The following is a 24,166-nucleotide window of genomic DNA, read 5'->3' on the forward strand; positions in this document are numbered from 1 at the left end:
TCTGCTGCGGCTCCCTGTCACTCAAATATGTGTCACAGCCACCAATTTGCAACACACGCCGGCACGCAATTTATTGAGCTTTTCAACCCCCGGTAGGCCAACCATGGATAAATCCAAGAAAAGAAAAGCTTTAGAAGAAAACAGAACGTTTAATTCAACTACATATGCTACTTCTGTGGCTGCTCAAGAAACAGTCAGGCATGGGAAGGATTTTGTGGCTCCCGGTGTTTTCTTTTCTGTGGGAAATGTGTCCAAATGGCTCTCTGAATGTTTAAGGTTGCAGACCCCTGGACTAGATGATCTCTAAGTTTCCTTCCAGCCCTATTCTATGTTCTATGTACAGGATACACCCTGATCGATTTACTGTAGCTCAACCCATTCCCATGATATATATTCTCTACTAATGCTTCCATCCAAGATGGATGACAGTCTGCAGTTGCCTGGCAGCTGCACTCACATCTGGAATGCCCCAAGTCAAGAAAAGCTATTTCTGCTAATGTGCTAAGTTCCTCTCCGGTACAAAAATATCATTTTCCTGATTAAAAAAAAAAACCCGCAATATTGCTTCATAGAAACTGCAAAACATTTATCTTCTCCAGCAACAATTCAAAGCCCTTGAAAGGTTTCACATTCCGAAAGATGGCGAGGTAACCCCAGGGGTGGGCTTCAAAAATTTTAGCAAGGGGTTCTCTGCCCGGTTGCTGGGTGGTTGTGTCCATGGTGGGCGTGGCCTAGTCGGCCTCCTGCACCACGGTGGGGGGGTCGTTTTTGCCCTCCCCAGGCTCCGGAGGTTTTTCTCCAACCTCCGGGAGGGTGAAAATAGACTCCCCAGGCTCCAGAGGCCATCTGGAGGCTGGAAACCGGCCCATTTCTGGCCTTCCCGAACTTCCAGTAGGCCCATTTTTCGCCCTCCCTGAGCCTCCACGCGCACCCTGCACTTACCTGTATCCAAAACGGGCTGCGGGTTCTGTGGGTGTGGCTTGGTGGAAATGGCATGGCTTGGTGAGCGTGGTTTGGTGGGCATGGCAGGGAAAGGATACTGTAAAATCCACATTCCCATCCCACTCCAGGGGAAGGATGCTGCAAAATCCCCATTTCCTCCCGATCAGCTGGGACTCGGGAGGCAGAGAATAGACGGGGGCGGGGCCAGTCAGAATTTTTACTACCGGTTCTCCGAACTACTCAAAATTTCCGCTACCGGTTCTCCCAGAACTGGTCAGAACCTGCTGAAACCCACCTCTGGTGGGCTCCATAGATTTTCAACTGGGTTTAGGTCTGGGCTATTCCCAGGCCATTCCAGCAGTGGAATAGGATTATCTTGAAACTCCAAAAAAAAAGTGGTGTTATTAGCCATCAAACCTCAAAAATACACTTTCCCCAAAAGGTTTCCACAATTTTGCCCACTACTGTATAAAGCTCCCAATGACCTCTAGGGGGCTGCCTGCTCTTTGCTGCCCCCTAATGGGCACCTATTGCTATTTCCAGCCCCCATCAAAGGACAATAAAGTACATTAAATAGGAATCCGCGTGTTTGCACGCGGCTCTTGGCGTTTGCAGCTGGAGACCCTCAGAGCCCCGAGGGCGGGCTGCAAGGGAGGCAGGCTGGCAGGCAGGCAGCTCTGGAGCGTTTGTCGGACCCCGCTTGGCGCGGAAGCTCTTCGGCGTGGAACTGCCAGCTCGCGAGTGGGATGAGCTGAGCGGAGGTGGGCAGGGCGCGCATTGGAAACCGGAGCGAGATGCGCCTTGCGACAACCCTTCCTTGTCCCGGGAACGGAAGGGTTGCGGACGGTTCTTCTTTCGTGGGTGGCGCGCTTTTCTCCTTTTTGGTCTTTCGAACAAGACGGTAAGAAGGGAAGGGGAAAGGGATGGATGGATGGATGGATGGATGGATGGATGGATGGATGGATGGATGGATAGATCGAAGATTAGATAGATAGAACACAGATTGATAGAAGATAGATAGATAGATAGATAGATAGATAGATAGATAGATAGATAGATAGATAGATGATAGATAGAAAGAAATATCGAGGATAACATAGATAGAACACAGATTGATAGAAGATAGATAGATAGATAGAAATATTGAAGATAACATAGATAGAACAGATTGATAGAAGATAGATAGATAGATAGATAGATAGATAGATAGATAGATAGATAGATGATAGATAGATAGAAAGAAATATCGAGGATAACATAGATAGAACACAGATTGATAGAAGATAGATAGATAGATAGAAATATTGAAGATAACATAGATAGAACACAGATTGATAGAAGATAGATAGATAGATAGAAATATTGAAGATAACATAGATAGAACACAGATTGATAGAAGATAAATAGAAGATAGATAGATAGATAGATAGATAGATAGATAGATAGATAGATAGATAGATAGATATAGAAGATAACATAGATAGAACACAGATTGATAGAAGATAGATAGATAGATAGATAGATAGATAGATAGATAGATAGATAGATAGATAGATAGATAGATATAGATAATAGATGGAGAGACAGACAGACAGACAAATAATAGATGGGTAGGTAGGTAGGAAGGAAGGAAGGAAGGAAGCAGAAGGAAAGGAAGAAGGGATGAAGGGAAAAGGGAAAAGGAAAGGAAGAGAAGAGGGAAGGGAAAAGGAGGGAAAGGGGGAAGGGAAAGGAAAGGAGAAAGGAAGGGAAGGGAAGGGAAGGGAAGGCCTTTCTCTCTCCCTTCTTTTTTTTTTCCTTGCACGTTTCCTCTTTCCAAAGAGCTTCCTCCGACCAGCCTTTGCACTCGCGGTCCTGCGCGCGGCTGGGCTCGGCGGGCCGATCTCCCCTTTGGACCCCCAAGTGAGCTCTCTCTCTCTCTCTCGCTCTCTCCTGGGCTGGCTTCGGCTTGGCTGAGCTCTCCACTTCTGGAGAAGGGAAGGGAAGCCGAGCGGCGGGGCTGGGCTGGGCTGAGCTGAGCTGAGCTGCGGAAAGCCGGGAAGAAACGGGGAGATGTTGAAATGTTTTTTCTTTTCACCCACCAGCTCGGCTGGGGCTTTCACTTCTGAAATGCCAACTCTGGGCGAACCCAGTCCACTGGGGGATGATTTAAACCATAGTTTGTTTGTTTATTTGTTTGTTTGTTTGTTTGTTATTTTATTTTATTTTACTTTATTTGTCAAGTACGTATTAAATAATATATATAATTATAAGCATGAATTGAATACATAAAATGAATACAAATAAAGAGGACATTAGGACAGGGACGGTAGGCACTCTGATATGCTTATGCACACCCCTTACAGACCTCTTAGGAATGGGGTGAGGTCAACAGTAGACAGTCTAAGGTTAAAGTTTTTGGGGAAGTAACCACAGAGTCAGGTAGTGCATTCCAGGCATTGACCACTCTGTTGCTGAAGTCGTATTTTCTGCAATCCAGTTTGGAGCAGTTTACCTTGAGTTTGTACCTATTGTGTGCTCGTGTATTGTTGCAGTTGAAGCTGAAGTAGTCATTGACAAGTAGGATGTTGTAACAGGTAATTTTGTGTACTGTGCTTAGGTCAGACTGAAGGTGGCATAGTTCTAAGTTTTCTAAGCCCAGAATTTCAAGTCTGGTGGCATTAGGGATTCTCTTGCCAGCAGAGGAGTGGAGAACTCTTCTTGTGAAATATTTCTGGACTCTCTCAATTGTATTAATGTCCGATATGCAGGGTGGGTTCCAGACAGATGAGCTGTATTCGAGAATTGGTCTAGCCGGGCAAGGATGGGTGGAAATGGCCCAGTTGCTTTTCTCTTGATATAAGAACTAAAGAAAAGGTGAACTTTAGATTTTTGGTTTTTTTATTTTTTGGTTCAGGTTGCTTAATTATTTTTATTTTATTTATTTATATTTATGTATTAGTTGTGCTCCATACAAAGAAAGGCAGTTTGGTCCAGCGGTTAAGGCACCAGGCTAGAAACCGGGAGATGGTGAATTCTAGTCCCACTTTAGGCATAAAAGCTGGTTAGGTGACTTTGGGCCAATCACCAGGAGATTGTGAGTTCTAGTCCCACCTTAGCCATGAAAGTCAGCTGGGTGGCTTTGGGCCAATCACCAGGAGACTGTGAGTTTTAGTTCCACCTTAGGCACAAAACCAGATGGGTGACTTTGGCCCAATCACCAGGAGATTGGGAGTTAAGACTGATTGGGTAGATGCAGGGGTGACATTATAATATAATTTTAATCATATTTAAATTGTATCTCAAATGATTGTATTTTATTCCGATTTCATTTTAGATTGTATTTTATTCTAATTGCATTTTTAATCGTGCGTTATTCCAATTTCATTTTAATTGTTTTACCAAACTTTTGTAATGATTTGTTTCTGGAACTCTGCACTTTGATATGGCCCAAGGGCTAATCAATCAATCAATAAATTCAAATACATACAATTCAGGACTGGGAGTTCTAGTCCCACCTTAGCCATGAAAGCCAGCTGTATGACTTTTGGGCCAGTCCTCTCTCATCCCAACCCACCTCACGTTGTTGTTGTGGGGAAAATAGGAGGAAGAAGGAGTATGAGACATCTTCGTATTTATAAAAGATAATTAAAAAAGCAGGACATTCTGTGCTTCCTTTTGCTTTGCTGTGGCTTGAACTCAGCTGTTTAAAAATACAGTGATTTACGGTAACTTTCAAGGGAAAATCCCGACTGTAGCTTCGCCGTAGGGATCAGGCTTGTTCGACCCATCCTGAAAGCCAACCAGGATTAATTGTCAACCTCCACCCTTGCCTTGAGTTAATAAAACACAGCGGCTGCGTTGACTGGCAGAGCCTTGACTCATAGCTCTTTGAAGACAATGGAAGCTTCCCACAAGTGCTGTGTGCCCAAGTGATGTGTTACCATTTCTATTTCAGTGTGTTGAGTTTTTTTCCCTTTCTCTCACAATGTTATCTAAGCTGTTGTTGTTAGTTGCAAAGTCATGTCCGACCCACGTGCATTGTATTTTGGGGGTTCGGGCGCGCTTTGGGCATTCGGTCCGGAAAAGGTTATCCCTCACTGTTCTAGGCTGACGCTTTCACCAATATGATATGATATGATATGATACAATATGATAATCACTCTTCTGTGTTAGCGCGAAGTAATCTCTGCCCAGCCTGGTAGTATTTCTTGACTTTCTGTTCTTTGCTGTTTCAGGAGATGAAGACTTATAGTGACTGCGGTAGCATATTTCTGGTATTATAGAGGATCTGCTTTTGTTTTTAATGTTGTGGTCTTTCCCACCGTCCAATTAACTTGACAGGTAGGTAAATACTGTATTGTTTCTGATAGTTTTCGACCAGGCGAAGTGTGGACAAAACAAAGGTGATCCAAGACAGAATAAAACTTAAAATGCAAACTTCCTCCTTAATAGCTCAGATGTTTTTTTCATTTTGTAAACACCCAAAGGAAACAGAAACCAAAGCTGTTAAGAAAAATCACACCCAGGGATACATTCCAGGAAGCGGCAGTGTGTACTTAGTGGAGAAAAGGAGGCTTTATAGCAGTTAAGATTTCTGAAAACTTTAGTGGAAAGTTTTAGCGGCAACGGGTTTTAATGCGACAAGCTGCTAGAATTGCATTTTGTAACATGTTTTTCCTCTGTGACCCCTTTGTACATAAACAAAAGCTATTCTCACCAGTTAACAGGATATGATCTTATCTAAGCTGTGGTCAAACTGGGAGATGCCTCTACAAGATACAATCTTTTGGGTGTAAACCACAGTTTCTATAGTAGATTTAAAAAAAACAAAAAGGAGCAGGAAACTCACCTACGTTTTTCTGGTGTGCAACTCATTCATTTTCTAATAGTAAAACTGTTTCAACATCAGCAACGACAATATCAGTTATTTTATCCCATACCTCACTGTAAAAGTTGTTGTTGTGGAATCAGAGTATAGAATAACAGACTATAGAATAACACCGCTTGGAGCAGCAGGTTCTGACAGGTTCTGGAGAACCTGTAGCGGAAATTTTCAGCAGTTCGGAGAACCGGTAGCAGAAATTTTGAGTAGTTCAGAGAACCGGCAAATACCATCTCTGGCTGGCCCCAGAGTGGGGTGGGAATGGAGATTTTGTAATATCCTTCCCCCAGGAGTGGGGAGGGAATGGAGATTTTGCAGTATCCTTCCCCTGGAGTGGGGTGGGAATGGAGATTTTGCAGTATCCTTCCCCCAAGAGTGGGGAGGGAATGGGGATTTTGCAGTATCCTTCCCCTGGAGTGGGGTGGGAATGGAGGTTTTGCAGTATCCTCCCCCTGGAGTGGGGTGGGAATGCAGATTTTGCAGTATCCTTCTACTGCCACGCCCACCAAGCCCCACCACGCCCACCAAGCCATGCCCACAGAACCAGTAGTAAAAAAATGTGGATTTCACCACTGCCTTGGAGGTCTTTTAGTCCAGCTCCCTGCTCAGGCAGGAGATCCTTTACTATTTCAGACAAGTGACTGTCCCGTCTCCTCTTAGAAACTTCCAGTGATGAAGCTCCCACCACTTCTGAAGGCAACTTCTGTTCCACTGGTTAATTGTTCTCACTGTTAGGAAGTTTCTCCTTTATTACCGGTTGCTTCTCTCCTTGATCATTTTCCATCCATTGTTTCTTGTCCTGCCCTCTGGTGCTTTGGAGAATAAGTTGACGCCCTCCTCTTTATGGCAACCTAACAGAATAACAAAGTTGGAAGGGACCTTGGAGGTCTTCTAGTCCAATCCCCTTACTCAGGCAGGAAACCCGACACCATTTCAGACAAATGGTTGTCCATTCTCTACTTAAAAACTTCCAGTGTTGGAGCATCCACAACTTCTGGAGGCAAGTTGTTAAATCGTTCTAACTGTTAATAAATTTCTCCTTGGGTCTAGGTCAGAGGTGGGTTTCAGCAGGTTCTGACCAGTTCTGGAGAACCGGTAGTGGAAATTTTGAGTAGTTCGGAGAACTGGTAGTAAAAATTTTGACTGGCCCCTGCCTCTCGAGTTCCAGCTGATCGGGAGGAAATTTTGCAGTAACCTTCCCCTGGATTGGGGAGGGAATGGAGATTTTACAGTATCCTTCCCCTGAAGTGGGGTGGGAATGGAGATTTTACAGTATCCTTCCCCTGCCACACCCACCAAGCCACGCCCACCAAGCCATGCCACGCCCACCAAGCCACACCCACAGAACCGGTAGTAAAAATTTGTGAAACCCAACACTGGTCTAAGTTACTTCTTTCCTTGAATTAGGTTTGGGAATGACAGTGTCTGGCTTAGCAGATGTGGTCACGCCAATTATGGCTTATTACCAACCAACTATGGTTAAGTAAATATTTTGACATAATGTGGAAGGGAAGTCTGTTTGGCCAGCTAAACTGACTGAGTTTATTGTGCTTTGTTAAGTGAATGGAAATGTAACAGATAACCTGAGGCAATAAAAAATAATGGATTAATCTTTCAGCGTTATAACAATATTGACCCATAATACAGTCTAAGATAACCTTATAAACCTTATAAGGTTTATAAATAGTTCCCATAAAGTATAAGATTAATGATTTTATTTATTTTTTAAAATTTGATTTATATGCCGCCCTTCTCCGGAGACTCAGGGTGGCTTACAATGCGTTAAGCAATAGCCTTCATCCTTTTGTATATTTATACAAAGTCAGCTTATTGCCCCCACAAACTGGATCCTCATTTAACCTACCTTAGAAAGGATGGAAGGCTGAGTCGACCTTGAGCCTTGGAGAGATTCGAACCAGCAGTAATTGCAGGCAGCTGTGTTAATAACAGGGTGCTTAGACCACTGTACTATCAAAGCTCTTTTGATACAAATCAGCTGTAAGGACAGGACTTGGTTAAGTTTAGTGGTATGTTTAGAATGGAATAAAATTACTTTCCAAGTGACATCGATTCAGGTCGTCCTTGACTTACAACCATTCATTTAGTGCAGAGGTCTTCAAACTTGGCAGCTTTAAGACTCGTGGACTTCAACTCCCAGAATTCTCCAGCCAGCATAGGTATGCTGGCTGGAGAATTCTGGGAGTTGAAGTCCACGAGTCTTAAAGCTGCCAAGTTTGAAGACCTCTGATTTAGTGAATGTTCGAAGTTTCAATGGCCCTGAAAAAAGTAACTTACAACCGTTTTTCACAGTTATGACCGGGGCAGCATCCCCATGGTCACGTGATAAAAATTCAGATATTTGGTAACTGGTTCATATGTATGACGGTCACAGTGTCCCGGGTCATGTGATCCCCTTTTGCGACCTTCTAATAAGCAAAATCCATGGGGAAGCCAGATTCACTTAACAACAATGTGACTGACTTAACAACTGCAATGATTCACTTAATAACGGTGGCCAGAAAAGTCGTAAAATGGGGCTTAATTCACAATTGTCTCGCTTAGCAACGGGAACTTTGGGCTCAATTGGAGTTGTAAATCGAGGACTACCTATGTGAGAATCCAAGCAATAGGGACTGAATAAACCATGGTTAACCTAATCCTAGTGGGTGCATTTCTCAGAGATGCAATTCTTTAGAAATATTTTTCCCCTAAGCAAATCTTCTCTCAACTAATTTTATTCCTTCTCCACTGGCCACGGACCAGCAATTCTCTCTTTGGAAGGAGGAATAACAAGAATGTTGGAAAGGAAAACCGTATATTATACTTTGTTGTTGTTGTTGTTAGTTGCGAAGTCGTGTCCGACCCACTGCAACCCCATGGACAACGTTCCTCCAGGCCTCCCTGTCCTCTACCATCCTCTGGAGTCCATTTAAGCTCACGCCAACTGCTTCAGTGACTCCATCCAGCCACCTCGTTCTCTGCCGTCCCCTTCTTCTTTTGCCCTCCATCGTTCCCAGCATTAGGCTCTTCTCCAGGGAGTCCTTCCTTCTCATTAGGTAGCCAAAGTATTTTGAATTCCCTCTTCAGGATCTGACCTTCTAAAGAGCAGTCAGGGTTGATCTCCTCTAGGACTGACTGTTGGATCACCTTGCAGTCCAAGGGACTCTCAGGAATCTTCTCCAGCACCAGAGTTCAAAGACCTCCATTCTTTGGTGCTCAGCCTTCCTTATGGTCCAACTTTCACAGCCATCCATTGCAACTGGGAAAACCATAGCCTTGACTATACGTATTATACTTTATTGGTATGCAATATTTGTTTCCAAGGTACGCTTCTTTTCCAAGATAAGGGTATATTGGCTATTGCTTTGGCTCATCCTGGTTATGGCCAGGTTGGCAATGATTTACAGGGAAAGTACAGCTTTTTAATTTCTTTTGTTTTTTTCCTACTAATGGAAAAGATAAGATTATCAAAGAGAAAGTATTACTGCAGAAGAGCGCTGCACTTCCTTATCATTCTTGCTTGGATTTGAGGTGTCTGGATCTTTGTGCGTTCATCATCATTCGTTGGGATGGCGGAATAATTTTATCGCTTTGCATCCTGTTTGCTGTTTTTCCCAGCTATTTTTCTCTTCCGTTTTACCCAGACCTCTTGGAAAAGTTGGATCAGATTATTTAGGCTGCTTGGAGAACAGCTCGTCTCTGCAGTCATGGAATCTGGTTGGATCTGTGCATCTGTGCTCCTTCTGTGCTTCTGGTTACGTGAAGGGAAGTCGCAGAACCTCATCGAGGACCAAAAGATGAAGCCGAGCCTCCTGATCAATGAGGTCAATGCAGATAATCCAGGAGACGACACCATGGAGTATCTGGAACTCTATCATGTCAGCGGACAAAGAGTTGCTTTGAAGGGATATCGTTTAGTCCTCTACAACGGGAAGGGAAACACGGCCTACAAAGTCTTGGATCTTGGTGGTTTTTCCACAGATGATCAGGGTTTTCTCCTGGTTGGGTCTGGCAACCTTGTCCCAAGGCCAGCTATAATCCTCTCGAAGGGCACGATCCAGAATGGACCGGATGCAATTGCTCTCTATTTTGGGAGATCGGATTTGTACGTAGGCATGCCTGTAGACAACAAAGGCCTGGTGGATGCTTTGGTTCATAAGTCTAACAAAAGGGACAAAGCAGATGAGTTGGTTCGGGTCCTGACCCCTGGCACGGAACCTTTCTTGGAGGACCCTTCATTCCGGACCACGGATGATGAGTCTCTGGAGAGGTGCCAAGGGATGGATTCTCAGAGGTTCTTCCAACTGGGGGCACCAACCCCAGGGGCAGATAACCACTGCATCCCTTTCTCACAGTTGAATGCCTCTGTTGTGTTGATCAATGAGGTGAAATTGGCATCCTCTCCTGGAGACGCTGAGTTTGTGGAGCTCCAAGGTCCCCCTTCCATGGAGGTGAAGGACCTGGTGATGGTGCTGATGGAAGGAAGCACCCGAAAGATCTACTCTGTCATGGAGGTCAAGGGTGAAACTTCTCCTGATGGGTTACTTCTGTTGGGTTCGGGACTGTCCAAACTTCCAGGTAGATACGTCTATATATATCTGTTTTTCCAGTTTCTGACATAACCACCATGATCAGTAGCCATTGGCTAGCTCATATATCACATTAGGAAATTCTGCCCCCCCCCAAGTGGTTGTAAATTGAGGACTATCTGTAATCCTTGATTTACAACCATTTGTTTAGTGACTGTTCAAAGTTTATAATGGCGGTGAAAAAAGGGAGTTATGACCATTTTTCACACTTACGACACAGAATTCGGACGCTTAGCAGCTGGTTCATATTTATGACGGTTGCCCTGTCCCAGGGTCATCTGATTCTCTTTTGTGACCTTCTAACGAGCAAAGTCAGTGGGGAAACTAGATTCGCTTAACAACCATGTTGCTAACTGCAGGGATTCACTTAACAAATGTGGCAAGAAAGGTCGTAAAATGGGGCAAGACTCACTTAACAAATGTCTCGCTCAGCAACAGAAAGTTTGGAGCTCAGTTGTGGTTATAAGTCGAGGACTGCCTGCATTTAGGAAGGTCTGGCTTCACCAAGCAGCGGGCTCATAAACTTCAGAAACTAGGACTGCATTCACGTGACATGTTAAATAGAATAGAACTGGGATGGTGAATCTATGGCATGCGTGCCACAGATGGCACACGGAGCCATATCAGTGGGCACACGAGCGTTGCCCTAGGTCAGCTCTGGCGGGGATGCTCATGACAGCCAGCTGATTTTCGGGCCTTTCAGAAGTCCAAACGGGCTGTTTCCGGCCTCCGGAGGGCCTCCGGGGGGGGGGGGGAGTGGGGAAGGCCATTTTCGCCCTCCCCAGGCTCCTAGGAAGGCTCTGGAGCCTGGGGAGAGTGAAAAACGGGACTTCCGGTCCCACCGTGCCATCACGTGCCAAAAGCGGGGGGTCGCGCAGGGGGGGTCGCGCACATATGCACGGGGTGTGTGTGCATTGAATTATGAGTGTGGGCACACGTGCGCATGATCCCCTGTGCTCCCCCTCCTTTTGGCACATGATGGCAAAAAGGTTAGCCATCACTGGAATACAATGACAGACTTGGAAGGGACCTTGGAGGTCTTCTAGTCCAACCCCCTGCTTAGGCAGGAAACCCTACACCACTCCAGACAAATGGTTGTCCAATCTCTTCTTAAAAACTTCCAGTGTTGGAGCATTCACAACTTCTGGAGGCAAGTGGTTCCACTGATTAATTGTTCTGTCAGGAAATTTCTGCTTAGTTCTAGGTTGCTTCTCTCCTTGATTAGTTTCCACCCATTGCTTCTTGTCCTGCCCTCAGGGGCTTTGGATGATGTGTTACTGTATAAATGATGTGTTACTGCATAAAATTACAGTTGCTAAGGCGAACCTAAGCTGTGATTTACAAGCACAATACTCCCTGCTCTCTGCAAAGACGCAAGCAACTTTATTTTAGCATCTTGCGAGAATCTAGCACTCGTTTTAGAAGCTGTAATCATTTCTCCTAGGATGAAAAAGGTACACAAATAGAAATTTGACCCTACCAAAAGATATTTGCTCTCTTGGAAAGGGTGCTTGAATCTCAGGTTCATCTGTTGAAACTCTTGCCTGCCCAGGGACGATGCAAGTTATATATTCAAGCAAATCGGAGAGTGAGATTTGCACACAGGCAATGACCTTACAGTATTATCCCTTCCCTTAATCAGGTTTGCCTTCAGAGGTTTGTAGGAGCTTCATCACTGGAAGCTTTCAAGAAGAGACTGGATTACCATCCCTCAGAAAAGGGTAGTGAGGGCGAACCCTTTTCCCGTTGCGTGGCAAAAGTGGGGGGGAGTCGGGCGCGGGCGTGCTCACACCCATAATGCAATGCCCCCCGCGCCCCGCCCATGTGCACACGACCCCTGCACACTCTCTCCGCCCCCTCCACGCATGCGTGCATGACCCCGCTCCCACTGCGCATCTGCGCCACACCTCCTGCTGCCCGTTTTGGGGCTGGCAATCCTCCCTGAAGCCTCCCAGGACCAAAAACGGGCTGGGGGGGCACTGCTGGAACCCGGAAGAGTGTCAATGAAGTGCCCCCCCCAGCCCCCCACCAAGAACAGTCCTCCCGCCCCTTCTGCCAAGGGAGCGGCCCGCTTCCCGGCTGGTGCGTCTCTTACCCTGGCGCTGGATAGACGTTCCTTCGGCGCGCTGGAATCCGGAAATGCAACGGGCAATGGCTCTGCGTGCCACTTCCGGCACGTGTGCCATAGGTTCGCCATCACGGGTCTCCCGCTTGGGTGGGGAGGCGGGGGTTGGACTAGATGTCCTCCAAAGTCCCTTCCAACTCTGTTAATCTGTATTTAAGCTGGTCTGGTGCGCTGAGAATTGTAACACCATGCATTTGTCTATGGAGATTCTCCGTCATCCAGGTCATGGTTATCCCAAAGGTGGGTTTTTTCTCAAGAGGCAACTGGACTTTCTGGTTTTTCTTGGAAGATGTTTTGCTTCCCATCCAAGAAGCTTCTTCAGCTCTGACTGGATGTTGGGGGATGGGTGGAAGGATTTATACCAGGGGTGGGTTCTACTTACCTTTACTCCCGGTTTGCAGCGGGGCCACACGCTCTTCTGCGCATGCGCAGAAGTGTTTTGGTGACGTCGGGGTCGGTGGCCGGGAGCCTCCCGCTCAGGGGTGGGTTCTAAATTTTTTTACTACCGGTTCTGTGGGTGTGGCTTATTTTGTGGGTGTGGCTTGGAGGTCATGTGACTAGGTGGGCATGGCTAGCTGGTCAGAGTCGTTTCTGGAAGGTCCTTGCACTTACGACCAGTCCTCGCACTTATGACCCAACTCATTTGTTTGCTTTTAACACTGATCAACTGTAGGACGGTCCTTTGAAGCCCCGCGGCAAGAGTTTAAACAGTTTTTTTCCCTCTAGTCATCAGCTGGGACTCAGGAGGCAGCAATAGATTGGGGGTGGGGCCAAATAAAAGGTAAGAATAACGTGGGGGGGTGGGGGGGGAGGGCGGGGGGGGGAGAACCGGTTCGGTGACGTCATATCGTCACCGCTACCAGCTCAACCGGACCGAACCGGGAGGAACCCACCACTGCTCCCGCCGGTTTTGCTACCGGTTCTATAGAACTGGTGCGAACTGGGGGGAACCCACCACTGATTTATACTCCTTGCAGACAGCTGGACATTTGCATTCTCTGCAAGGAGTGTAAAGCCTTCCATTCCCCACCATCCAGTCAGAGCTGAAGAAGCTTCTTGGATGAAAAGCGAAACGTCTTCCAAGAAAAACCAGAAAGTCCAGTGGCCTCTTGAAAAAAAACCTCACATTTTAAACCATCAGGCACTTCTTCCCTGACCTGGCTGCTCTCTAGAAGTATAAACTTCAGCTCCCAGAATTCTCAGCGATGGGCATACAGGTTGACCTCACAACCATTGAAAGTTACTTAAAAAAAGTATTTGCGACCAGTCCTTGCAGTTACAACTGTCACAGTGCCCCGGGGTCATATGATCGTCCTTTTGCGACCTGGTTAGGGGTCTTCCATCCAGCAGAATCAATGGGGGAAGCCAGATTAATTTAACAACTGTGTGTCAGGCCTGGAAGCCATCTTTTGCATTAGGCCTTCAGGTCTGCCATGTTTACTACTGGGGGAAACTGGGAGGGGGGATTTTATGGAGCATGGGTGATATATAGTCATCATAACATTCCTTTCTCAAGAAGTCAAGGCCATCTTGCCCGGCACCTGGAGGGGTGTGACTGGAAGGCATCTCCAGTTGGGACGGTGCTTTGATTGGACCATGTGATGGACTTGTGGGTGTTGGGCAGGGACTTGGACTTTCCTTTGGGTGGGGAAAACCTTGAAACTTTCAGATTCGGGTTTTCCCAGATGTGCCAATATAAAATCTCAAATAAAATGGAACTTTGAGGAAACTCAAGCCTCAGAGTTTTCTTTCGTTGGGGGTGTTACTTGAAACCCTGACATTAACCTGAATCTGCTTTAAAACAACAGAACAGCTCCCCGGATACTGGGGTGCTATCTGGGGTCCCGAGCCCCAAACGTCGACCCGAAACCGGGCGGTGTGAAGACTTAGGGAAGATGGAGTGACATTGTGTATCTAACAAGTGCTGTGATTCCCTTAACAACTGTGGCAAGAAAAGTTGTAAGATGGGACAAAACTCACTTAACGAATGTCTCGCTTAACAACAGAAATGTCGGGCTCCATTGTGGTCTTAAGTCGAGGACTACCTGTCTTGTACCTATACAGGCTTCCTTTAAAAATGCTACATTAAAGTTTTCTCTTTCTTTTAGGGGGCGCAGCTCACTTTCAGAACTTCACTTTCCTCCAGAATTCCAGCACTCCCCTTCTCAAAGCAGGCACCAACGCCGTTGCCCTGTACGGCGGGACCATCAGAAATTTTGTGGTGGGCTCCAGCGTCACGTCGACACCAGCTCTTCTGGATGCCTTGGTGTACACAACAGTGGAACAGATGGATTCGGAGCTGCTGGACACCTTGACCCCTGGGAAGCCTCCCTTCTACGTGAGCAAACAGTAAGGAAGCGAGATGCAAGCCAAAATGTCCTGTGAACCCTTGGCAGAAGAAAACCTGGGTCATGCCGAAAACAGATTCCCAAATTTTAGCTCTAGATAGAAAATGAGGTGAAATATGCATTTATGTAGGGGTGGGCTCCTGGGGGTTCGGCAGGATTCAGGCGATCCTCTAGCCAAGGATCGTTGGGGTTCAGCAAACTCCCAAATGCCACCCCTGGCTGGCCATGCCCACCCCGCCCTGCCCCTCTGACCCCACCCCTCCCAGGAGTCTCTACGCGGCCCGTTCATCATTCCAGGTAAGTGCAGGAGCCGCGCGGAGGATTTGGGAGGGTGAAAAACAGGCCTACCAGAGGTTCCGGGAGTCCGAAAAAGGGCCTGTTTCTGGCCTCCAGAGGGCCTCCAGACCCCGGGGGAAGCAGTTTTCGCCCTCTCAGAGGCTCAAGAAAAGCCTCCGGAGCCTGGGGAGGGCAAAAAACATACACACACACCGCCGTGGTGCAGGTGGCCAACTAGGCCACGCCCACCCAGCAAGGGGGCAGCGAACCCGTTGCTAAAGGATCTGATGCCCACCCCTGCATTTATGGCAAAGCAACAACAATCAGGAATACCTCTAGCGAGTTTCTGCTGCTACATTTGATCTACTCAACAGTCTGATTTACCTATTGGCTCAATGCCTCCCCTTAAAAAACCACAAGGTGATTCTCAGCCATTTCTTGGGTAGAGAAGGGAGCAGACTGATCGAGAATACAGGCACAGGTAGCACTCGAAGTGCGACAGCTCATTTAGTGACCGTTCAAAGTTACAGCGGCTCTGAAAAAATGTTGACACGGGACCGTTTTTTCAAAGTTATGACCTTTGCAACATCCCCACGGTGATCAGAATTCAAATGCTTGGCAGCTGGTTCCTATTTATGACCATTGATGTGCCCCAAGGTCACGCGATCCCCTTTTGCGACAAGCAAAATCAAGGGAGAAGCCAGATTCGCTTAACGACCTGGTTACGGAACTTATCAACTGCAGTGATTCACTTAACAAATGAGTCAAAGGAGTTCGAAAAATGGGGCAAAACTCACTTAACAAATGTCTCACTTAACAACAGAAATTTTGGGTTCGATTGCGGTTGTAACTTAAGGACTACCTGTAGCTGCCAAGGGGCCTGGCACATTCCATTTAGAAAAGCATCTCCCTCTCCCATTTTGCAGAAGATAAACTAGAGGTAGTCCTCGACGTATGACCATAATGGAGCCCAAACTTCTTGTTTGCTAAGTGAGACCCTCGTTAAGTGAATTTTGCTCTGTTTTATGACTTTCCTTGCCACAGATGTTAAGTGAATCACTGCAGTTCTTAAGTAAGGAACATGGTTGTTAAGTGAATTTGGCTTCCCCATGGACTTGGCTTGTTGGGGGATCATTTGACCCAAGGACACTGCAACCGTCATAAATATGAATCTGTTGCCAAGCCTCTGAGTTTGGGTCATGTGACCATGGTGATGCTACAATTGTCGTAAGTGTGAAAAATGGTCATGAGCCACTGTTTTCAATGCTGTTGTAACTTTAAACGGTCGCTAAATGACCTGTTGTAAGTCGAGGACTACCTCTATTAAAATCGCTTTGGCCATTTCGCTGCTTCTCATATTCTCTTCCGGCCTTTCCCTTTGATTAATTATGGACCTTTCTCTTCCCCTCTGATAATTTTCATCAGATCCCAGGCGGATGGTGCCTCTGTCAGCCGGTGCCTCTGCTGCTCCGTCTCCCGTGATTCCTCCTCTTACGCCCTCGCCAAGCCCACACCTTTGCAATTCAACGACTGCCCGAAGATGCGCTTTAGCCAAAAGGTTTCCTTTTGTTTTCAAGTAACAGGTAAGCGCTACCTGGGGACAGTGGGGTGAACTGGTGAATTGAAGCATGGGATTGCACCAAATGTACTGTAATAAGTTAGTGGGAAAGGCCTTGGGGGGGTAGGGGGAAGAAGCCAAAAGATGCTGCCAAGGAAACAGTTAGAAAAGAGACAGCATAGCCCTCAGCTGGACAAGGGATGGGGCAAGGGGTTCAGAAAGGACCCTCCCTAGTTTCTCAGGCTGTAAAAGAGACCGTGGAAGATTTAGAATAGAAATCAAAGTGACATTCAAAGTGACAATAAAGTTGTTCTGTTCTGTTCTGTTCTACTCCACATTCTATTCTACTCTACTCTACTCCATATTCTACTCTACACTACTCCATATTCTATTTTATTCTATTCTGTTCTGTTCTGTTCTGTTCTGTTCTGTTCTGTTCTGTTCTATTCTTATCTACTCTACTCCATATTCTATTCTATTCTATTCTACTCTACTCTACTCCATATTCTATTCTATTCTATTCTATTCTATTCTATTCTATTCTATTCTATTCTACTCTACTCTACTCTACTCTACTCTACTCTACTCTACTCTACTCCATATTCTACTCTACTCTACTCTACTTCATATTCTGTTCTATTCTATTCTATTCTATTCTATTCTATTCTATTCTATTCTATTCCATATTCTACTCTACTCTACTCTACTTCATATTCTATTCTGTTCTGTTCTGTTCTGTTCTGTTCTGTTCTCTATTCTCTATTCTCTACTCTATTCTAATTTTCAGACTTGCAAGATTCTGTTAATGCACATTCTGTTCACTGCAACTTAATGTATGGTCCTGATCCTTTGCACCTGAGAGGGAAGGCTGTAAATGCATTAAGCAAAACCAAATGGGAGATACAAACCTTATATCTTCTCTGTCTCTTCCGTTTATCTTTCTTCTGTGTCTTTTGTACCTTAAGATTGCCAACAAAAACCTCAGGACAAAAGCACGATGCAGAGAGTTTTGGCCCAGTCTCTGGAGAAACGATGCAACTGCAGTTTTTCCCCAGCCTATTTCAAAGGTAAGCCATGTGGTACATTTTACTTTGAAAGTATTTGGGAAAGAAATTTGTACAGATTGAGAACCAACAATGATATTTTCCTTTCGCTCCTCTCATGACAGATCCCGTTTTAACCTGTGAAGGCAGAGAATTGATTTTCACTGCCCTCTTGAGTGCCCGGTCAACAGAGCAGCTGGATCTTGAGTTGCAGGCCCTCTCAGTCTTGGAGAAGAGTGAAGAACGGTTTCATTTTGGAAACCTCAGCATAGCGATTAAGACTTGTTCAAGCAATGCAGATGGGACAGACACACCTCCAGGTACAGTAGTGTGACGGAGGAGAGAACACAACAGAGTGCAAATTCCGGGATTTTTAGCTCCCCTTCCTTGGCCCCAGAGCACAAGCATTCACCATTCACCATTTTGTGGTGGCACGAGAATTGCTTGGCCTTTTTTTTTAAATTTGATTTTATGCCGCCCTTCTCCGGAGACTCAGGGCGGCTTACAATGTGCTAAGCAATAGCCTTCATCCTTTTGTATATTTATACAAAGTCAGCTTATTGCCCCCACAAACTGGGTCCTCAATTTACCTACCTTAGAAAGGATGGAAGGCTGAGTCAATCTTGAGCCTGGCAAGATTCGAACCTGCAGTAATTGCAGGCAGCTGGTCTTAATAACAGGGTGCTTTAGACCACTGTACTACCACTGTACTACCAAGGCCTTAAGATAAGTTAGGGTTTCTCAGCCTTTGGCAGCTTGAAGGTGGGTGGACTTCAACTCCCAGAATTCCCCTGTCAGCATCAAATTCAGCCAGTTCTATCCAGTTCGGGCGAATCGGTAGCAGCGGCTGCGGGAGGCTCCGCCCATCCGCGCGGACGTCATGACGTTGCTTTTTTGCGATGATTTTAAGCCTCTGCGCATGCGCAGAAGGCTTTGCTCATGCACGGACAACGACGTGTGCAAGTACATTTGCGAACCGGTAGGGAAGGTAAGTGAATTTCATCCCCTGGCCAGAATGGTAATCACATGACCATGGGACACTGCAATTGTCGCAAATATATACTGGATTGCCAAGTGCTCAAATTTTGATCATGTGACTGCAGGGATTCTGCAACGTGGTTCTGCAACTTGGTTGTGAGGATTGGTTGTAATTCACTTTTTTTCAGCACCGTCGTAACTTTGGATGCTTGCTAAATGAATGGTCATATGCTGACTACTTGTAAACCCCTTTTTTCTCTTCAGTGATCAGGAAAGAAACATTAGCTGTTCACCCTAGAATAAAATGTTTGTATGTTCAGTCTGAAGTGACGAGACAAGAGGGCTGTGAAAATATTTACAGACCCCTCGCATCCTGGACATAAACTGTTTCAACTCCTACCCTCAAAACGACGCTATAGAGCACTGCACACCAGAACAACTGGACACAAGGACAGTTTTTCCCCGAATGCCATCACTCTGCTAAACAAATAATTCCTTCAACACTCAAACTATTCACTAAGTCTGCATTACTATTACTATTAATCTTCTCATTGTTCCTATCACCCATCTCCTCCCACTTATGACTGTAACCTTGTTGCTTGTATCCTTACTATTTATATTGAAATTTATCGTTTCCTAGTATGATTTGATTGCTTATTTGTACCCTATGACTATCATTAAGTGTTGTAGCTTATGATTCTTGACGAACGTATCTTTTCTTTTATGTACACTGAGAGCATATCACCAAAGATAAATTCCTTGTGTGTCCAATCACACTTGGCCAATAAAGAATTCTATTCTATTCTATTTGGTTCATTGTAGATGTAACTTCAGAAGAACCACGGACAACCGGAGAATCTCCAACTCCAGCCCTGGAGTTGCTTATCAACGAAGTGAACGCAGACAATCCTGGCTCTCGGGAAGACACGGAATACATTGAGTTGTTCTACCCAGGACAAGCACCGTTTCCACTCGAGAATTACTGGCTCGTTCTGTACAACGGCAAGAACAACTTAGCTTACAAGGTCTTGAATCTGACAGGCTACTCAACCAATGAGCGGGGCTACTTCCTTGTAGGGAGTGGTGGAGTCACTCCCAAGCCCTCGCTTCTTTTGCCAGATACTACCATCCAAAATGGCGTCGATGCTGTGGGGCTCTACCGCAATGCCAACCCTGTCTATAAAAACAACATGCAGGTGACCGTCGATGGGCTGGTTGATGCTGTAGTGTACAGAGCCCGGGGTGCAGAAAAAGCTGACAAGCTCCTGGCTCTTCTCACTCCTGGGCAGCATGTCCTCCATGAAAATGACTCTCATAGCACCGAAGACGAGTCCATCAGCCGATGTCTCAGCCTGAAGCCCAGAGATCCTAAGAGTTTCCAGGTAAAATGGCTGAAGTGTTGTGTAGGAGGTGCCACAGAGATCAGCCAACAGTCCATTTCTGCTTTTTTTTTTTTTTTTAACTCTATCTTGGTTGCCGTTTATCTAACGCAACAAGCCCTAATTTGCTTTAGCGTAGTTGGTTGAGTCAACCATAATTGACTCAGCTAATGATATATGTTATGATGTGTGTTATGAGGAGCAGTGGTGAGAGCAGTGGTGAAATCCAATTTTTTTTACTACTGGTTCTGTGGGCGTGGCTTGGTGGGCGTGGCGGGAGAAGGATACTGCAAAATCCCCATTCCCACCCCACTCCAGGGGAAGGATACTGCAAAATCCCCATTTCCACCTCACTCCAGGGGAAGGATACTGCAAAATCCCCATTCCCTCCCTACTCCTGGGGGAAGGATATTGCAAAATCTCCATTCCCACCCCACTCTGGGGCCAGCGAGAGGTGGTATTTGCCGGTTCTCCGAACTACTCAACATTTCCACTACTGGTTCTCCGAACTGCTCAAAATTTCTGCTACCAGTTCTCCAGAATCTGTCAGATTTCACCCCTGGGTTAAAGTGCAGTACTGCAGGCTACTTCTGCTGACTGCCGGCTGCCTGCAATTTGGCAGATCGAATCTCACCAGGTCTCAAGGTTGACTCAGCCTTCCATCCTTCCGAGGTGGGTAAAATGAGGACCCAGATTGTTGGGGGCAAGAGGCTGTCTCTGTACATCGCTTAGAGAGGGGTGTAAAAGCACAATGAAGTGGTATATAAGTCTTAAGGGCTATTGCTATGATGTAAACTGGGGATCTCCAAACTTGGCAACTTTAAGATTTGTGGACTTCAACTTCATGCCTGGCTGGGGAATTCTGGGAGTCTTGAAGTGGCCAAGGTTGGAGCAACCCCTGCTGCAAACCTTATTGAGCAGCCCATGGAGAGTTTAGCTGCAGCCACATGATATCTGACAACCCTCCCAACTCCCACTCTTCTGCGTTCAAGCAAAAGATGATTTGCTCGAAATCGCTTGAACGGTGATTTTGCTCATCACCGTTCGAGCAAAATCAAGTCGTTCATCAACTTGAACCACAGCTGATGGCGGTGGGACGATCTTAGAGGTTATTGAGGGTAGATCCTCCTAACGGGGTTTTCCAGAAGGAAACAGGATGTGGGCTGAATTAGACTTTGAGTTTTATTCCACTAGGGTTTTGATTGTGCTGACATTCAGAAATAATGTGTCACCAAACCCGAGAATTAGGTTAAAGGGGATTCTTATTATGTGCTAGTGAAATTCTCAGAAACATCTGGCTCAGGGATCATCAACCTTTCGGACCCCAAGGACCACTAAATTCATAATTTTAAATCCCGCGGACCACTAATATGATCTGCCTAATGAATGGCTGGGTGGGCGTGGCAAGGTGGTCATGTGACTGGGTGGGCGTGGCCAACTCAATGGCCACTCACATTGAGGGGCGCCTTGCCAGCCTCTATTCGCCATTCCTCGCCTGCCCACCTGGGCTCCTTAGGGTCCCAATAGGAAGCAGTTGCTGGAGCATGAGAAAGAGTTGGCAAAACAGCTGGCTCAGTTCAAATTGGATATGATCGAGAAGGAGGCTCAGCAGAAGCACCTCACTGAGGACTAGGAGCATAGGCTTTCCAAGCAGAGGGAAGACCTGCAGGAGTGCAAGACCAGGTGCCAGCACCTGGAGGCTCAGTGGGCTGAGATGGTCAGCCAGTTCCAGGCTATGTTGCAGTCCCACTGGAACAAGGTCCTCCGGCTCTTTGCCACCAGTGGCACTTCCCTCCAGCCTTTGCCCAAAGCCTCGCACCAGGAGGCCGAAGCAGACCCCAAGTCAGAATTTCTGCCCCCCTCCAACCCACACAAAAAGACCCCAAAGGGGGAGACTCTCTGCAGCAACACAAACATTCATTGCACGTATACGGCCCAGGGGCCGTAGTTTGAGGACCCCTGATATAGTGCAGTATAAAAAATGCAAATAATTTTTCTGCGGACCACCAAAATTTTCTCGTGGACCACCAGTGGTCCACGGACCACTAGTTGGTGACCGCTGATCTGGCTGACTGCTGATTGAAGGAAGATCCTGGAGCAGGTGGACATGTTGGTCTCATCTATTCATGCTTATGTCAAGTTTCCGAAAGATGCCCTAATTAATTCATGAGCCATGAGCCAAACTTCAAAGGAAATATAGTCATTTATTAGGAGCACCATTCTGGCAATACTGGGATGCAGTTAGGACTGATCCTGCGTAGATTTACGTTCCCCTATGACCCCGTCTCTCCCCTCCTCTCTGGCCATGTCATAAATCACATTCTCCAATTAACCACTTTGGCTGGCTGTGAAACCTAACACCCTCCTTCTGATTGCGGTCAGGAAGAATGTATGGAATTCACTTCAGTGAATTCCCTCCCTCCTGCTCATGGCAACTTGAAAGCTTTGCAAGTTGACAGCTTATTTATTTATATCTTGCTTTTATTATTTTTTTACAAACAACCCAAGGTGGTTGAACGTATCCAAACACATCTTCCTCTTCCTATTTTCCCCACAACAACTTTGTGAGGCGGGTTGGACTAAGAGGGAAGGACTGGCTCAAAGTCACCCAGCTGGTTTTCAATGCTAAAGTGGAACTAGATTACTCACAGTCTCCTGGTGATTGGTCCAAAGTCACCCACTTGGCTTTGATGCCTAAGGCATGAAAGTGGAACTAGAACTTACCATCGCCTGGTAATTGGCCCAAAGTTGGTCAGCTGGCTTTCAAGACTAAGGTGGTTGAACTCACAGTCTAGCCTGGTGCTAACCCTTTTGCCATCTCGTGCCAAAAGTGGGGGGAGCGGGGGGCCGTGCATGCGCATGCCCACAACCAAAATTCTATGTGCCCCCCCCCCCACATGCACACACGACCCCCACATGCTCCCCCCGCTTTTGGCATGCAATAGGCCCATTTTTTGCTCTCCCCATGCTCCAGAGCCTCTCTAGGAGCCTGGGGAGAGTGAAAACAGCTTTCCCCACCCCCCCGGAGTCTGGAAATGGCCCATTTGCCGACTTCCGGTGGGCCCAGAAGGCCCGAAAATCAGCTGGCCAGCGCAAGCATGCGCGCCGGAGCTGAGCTCATGTGCCCACCAATATAGCTCCGTGTGCCACCTGTGGCACACGTGCCATCACGGCACTAGACAATACCCTCCCCAATGTTATTCATGCATCTCCCATTCTTATGATGTTCAAGAAACTATAAAAACCTGTTTGTTCTCCCAGGCTTGGAATGGCATGGTTGTCAAGCCCATTTTAGTTATGTTTGGTTTACAATCAGGTGTTTTGTTCTTCTGCTTAGTTACAATTTCTTTTTCTATATTATTCTATTTTAAATACATTCTATATTTTCTCCTCTTTTAAATTTTTTAATTCGTTTGATCTTATAAATTGGGTGTTTTAATCTGTGTTTCGGCCAAAATATTTAATAATTTTAAGGGACTTTTAATATTTGTATTATCTGTATTTTATCTTGGCTGTTCACCGCCCTGAGTCCTTCGGGAGTAGGGCGGTATAGAAATTTGATTAATAAATAAATAAATAAATAAATTATTGTTTCTCATTTTATCTCTAAATTCTCCGGAGTTTCCAAAGAGTTGGCTGGCCTTGAAACAGGGGATAATTAAATACAATAAATCCCTGCCCTTGGATGTTTTTCTCCAAGGCTAAGCTTCGAAAATAACTCTACAGCAGAGTAGCTAGTTGGGGGTGGGTGGGAGAAAGCTGTTAGAAATGTAAAAATGAACTTTAAAAGAAATGAACGTTGCAGATTCATATATTTTATGCCCATCTCCCAGGTGACTGAAATAACGCCTCTTCGGGAAAACTCTTGCGTGTCCTTCAACTTGAATCTCACCAGACAGGGGATCCACAATTCTTCGGCCGTCATCAACGAAGTGGGCCTGACCAACGACTCACTTCTATACAAGTTCATTGAGCTGAAAGGGAAGCCCGGAGACAGCTTGAAAAAATACACCTTGCATTTCTTCGGAAACCATAACCGGCCTTACAACAGCATCCACCTGCAA

At 46.1% G+C, this 24,166-nt stretch overlaps 1 protein-coding gene across 1 annotated transcript; it reads left to right on the forward strand.

The window, feature by feature from the left end:
* Window positions 1-9,513: 9,513 nt before the first annotated feature.
* LOC139325450 (uncharacterized) lies at window positions 9,514-24,100 on the forward strand (the record flags this gene model as incomplete). Its single annotated transcript, XM_070955329.1, has 7 exons — window positions 9,514-10,384; window positions 14,629-14,869; window positions 16,570-16,727; window positions 17,668-17,769; window positions 17,871-18,065; window positions 19,546-20,105; window positions 23,936-24,100. Coding segments are annotated over exons 1-7 (2,292 nt in total), but the record flags the coding sequence as incomplete, so codon positions are not given.
* Between the last annotated feature and the right edge of the window lie 66 nt (window positions 24,101-24,166).

This window comes from Pituophis catenifer, unplaced genomic scaffold (genome assembly GCF_029215685.1).
Source record: "Pituophis catenifer annectens isolate HBS135680 unplaced genomic scaffold, rPitCat1.0.hap2 SCAF_16, whole genome shotgun sequence".
Lineage (NCBI taxonomy): Eukaryota > Metazoa > Chordata > Lepidosauria > Squamata > Colubridae > Pituophis > Pituophis catenifer.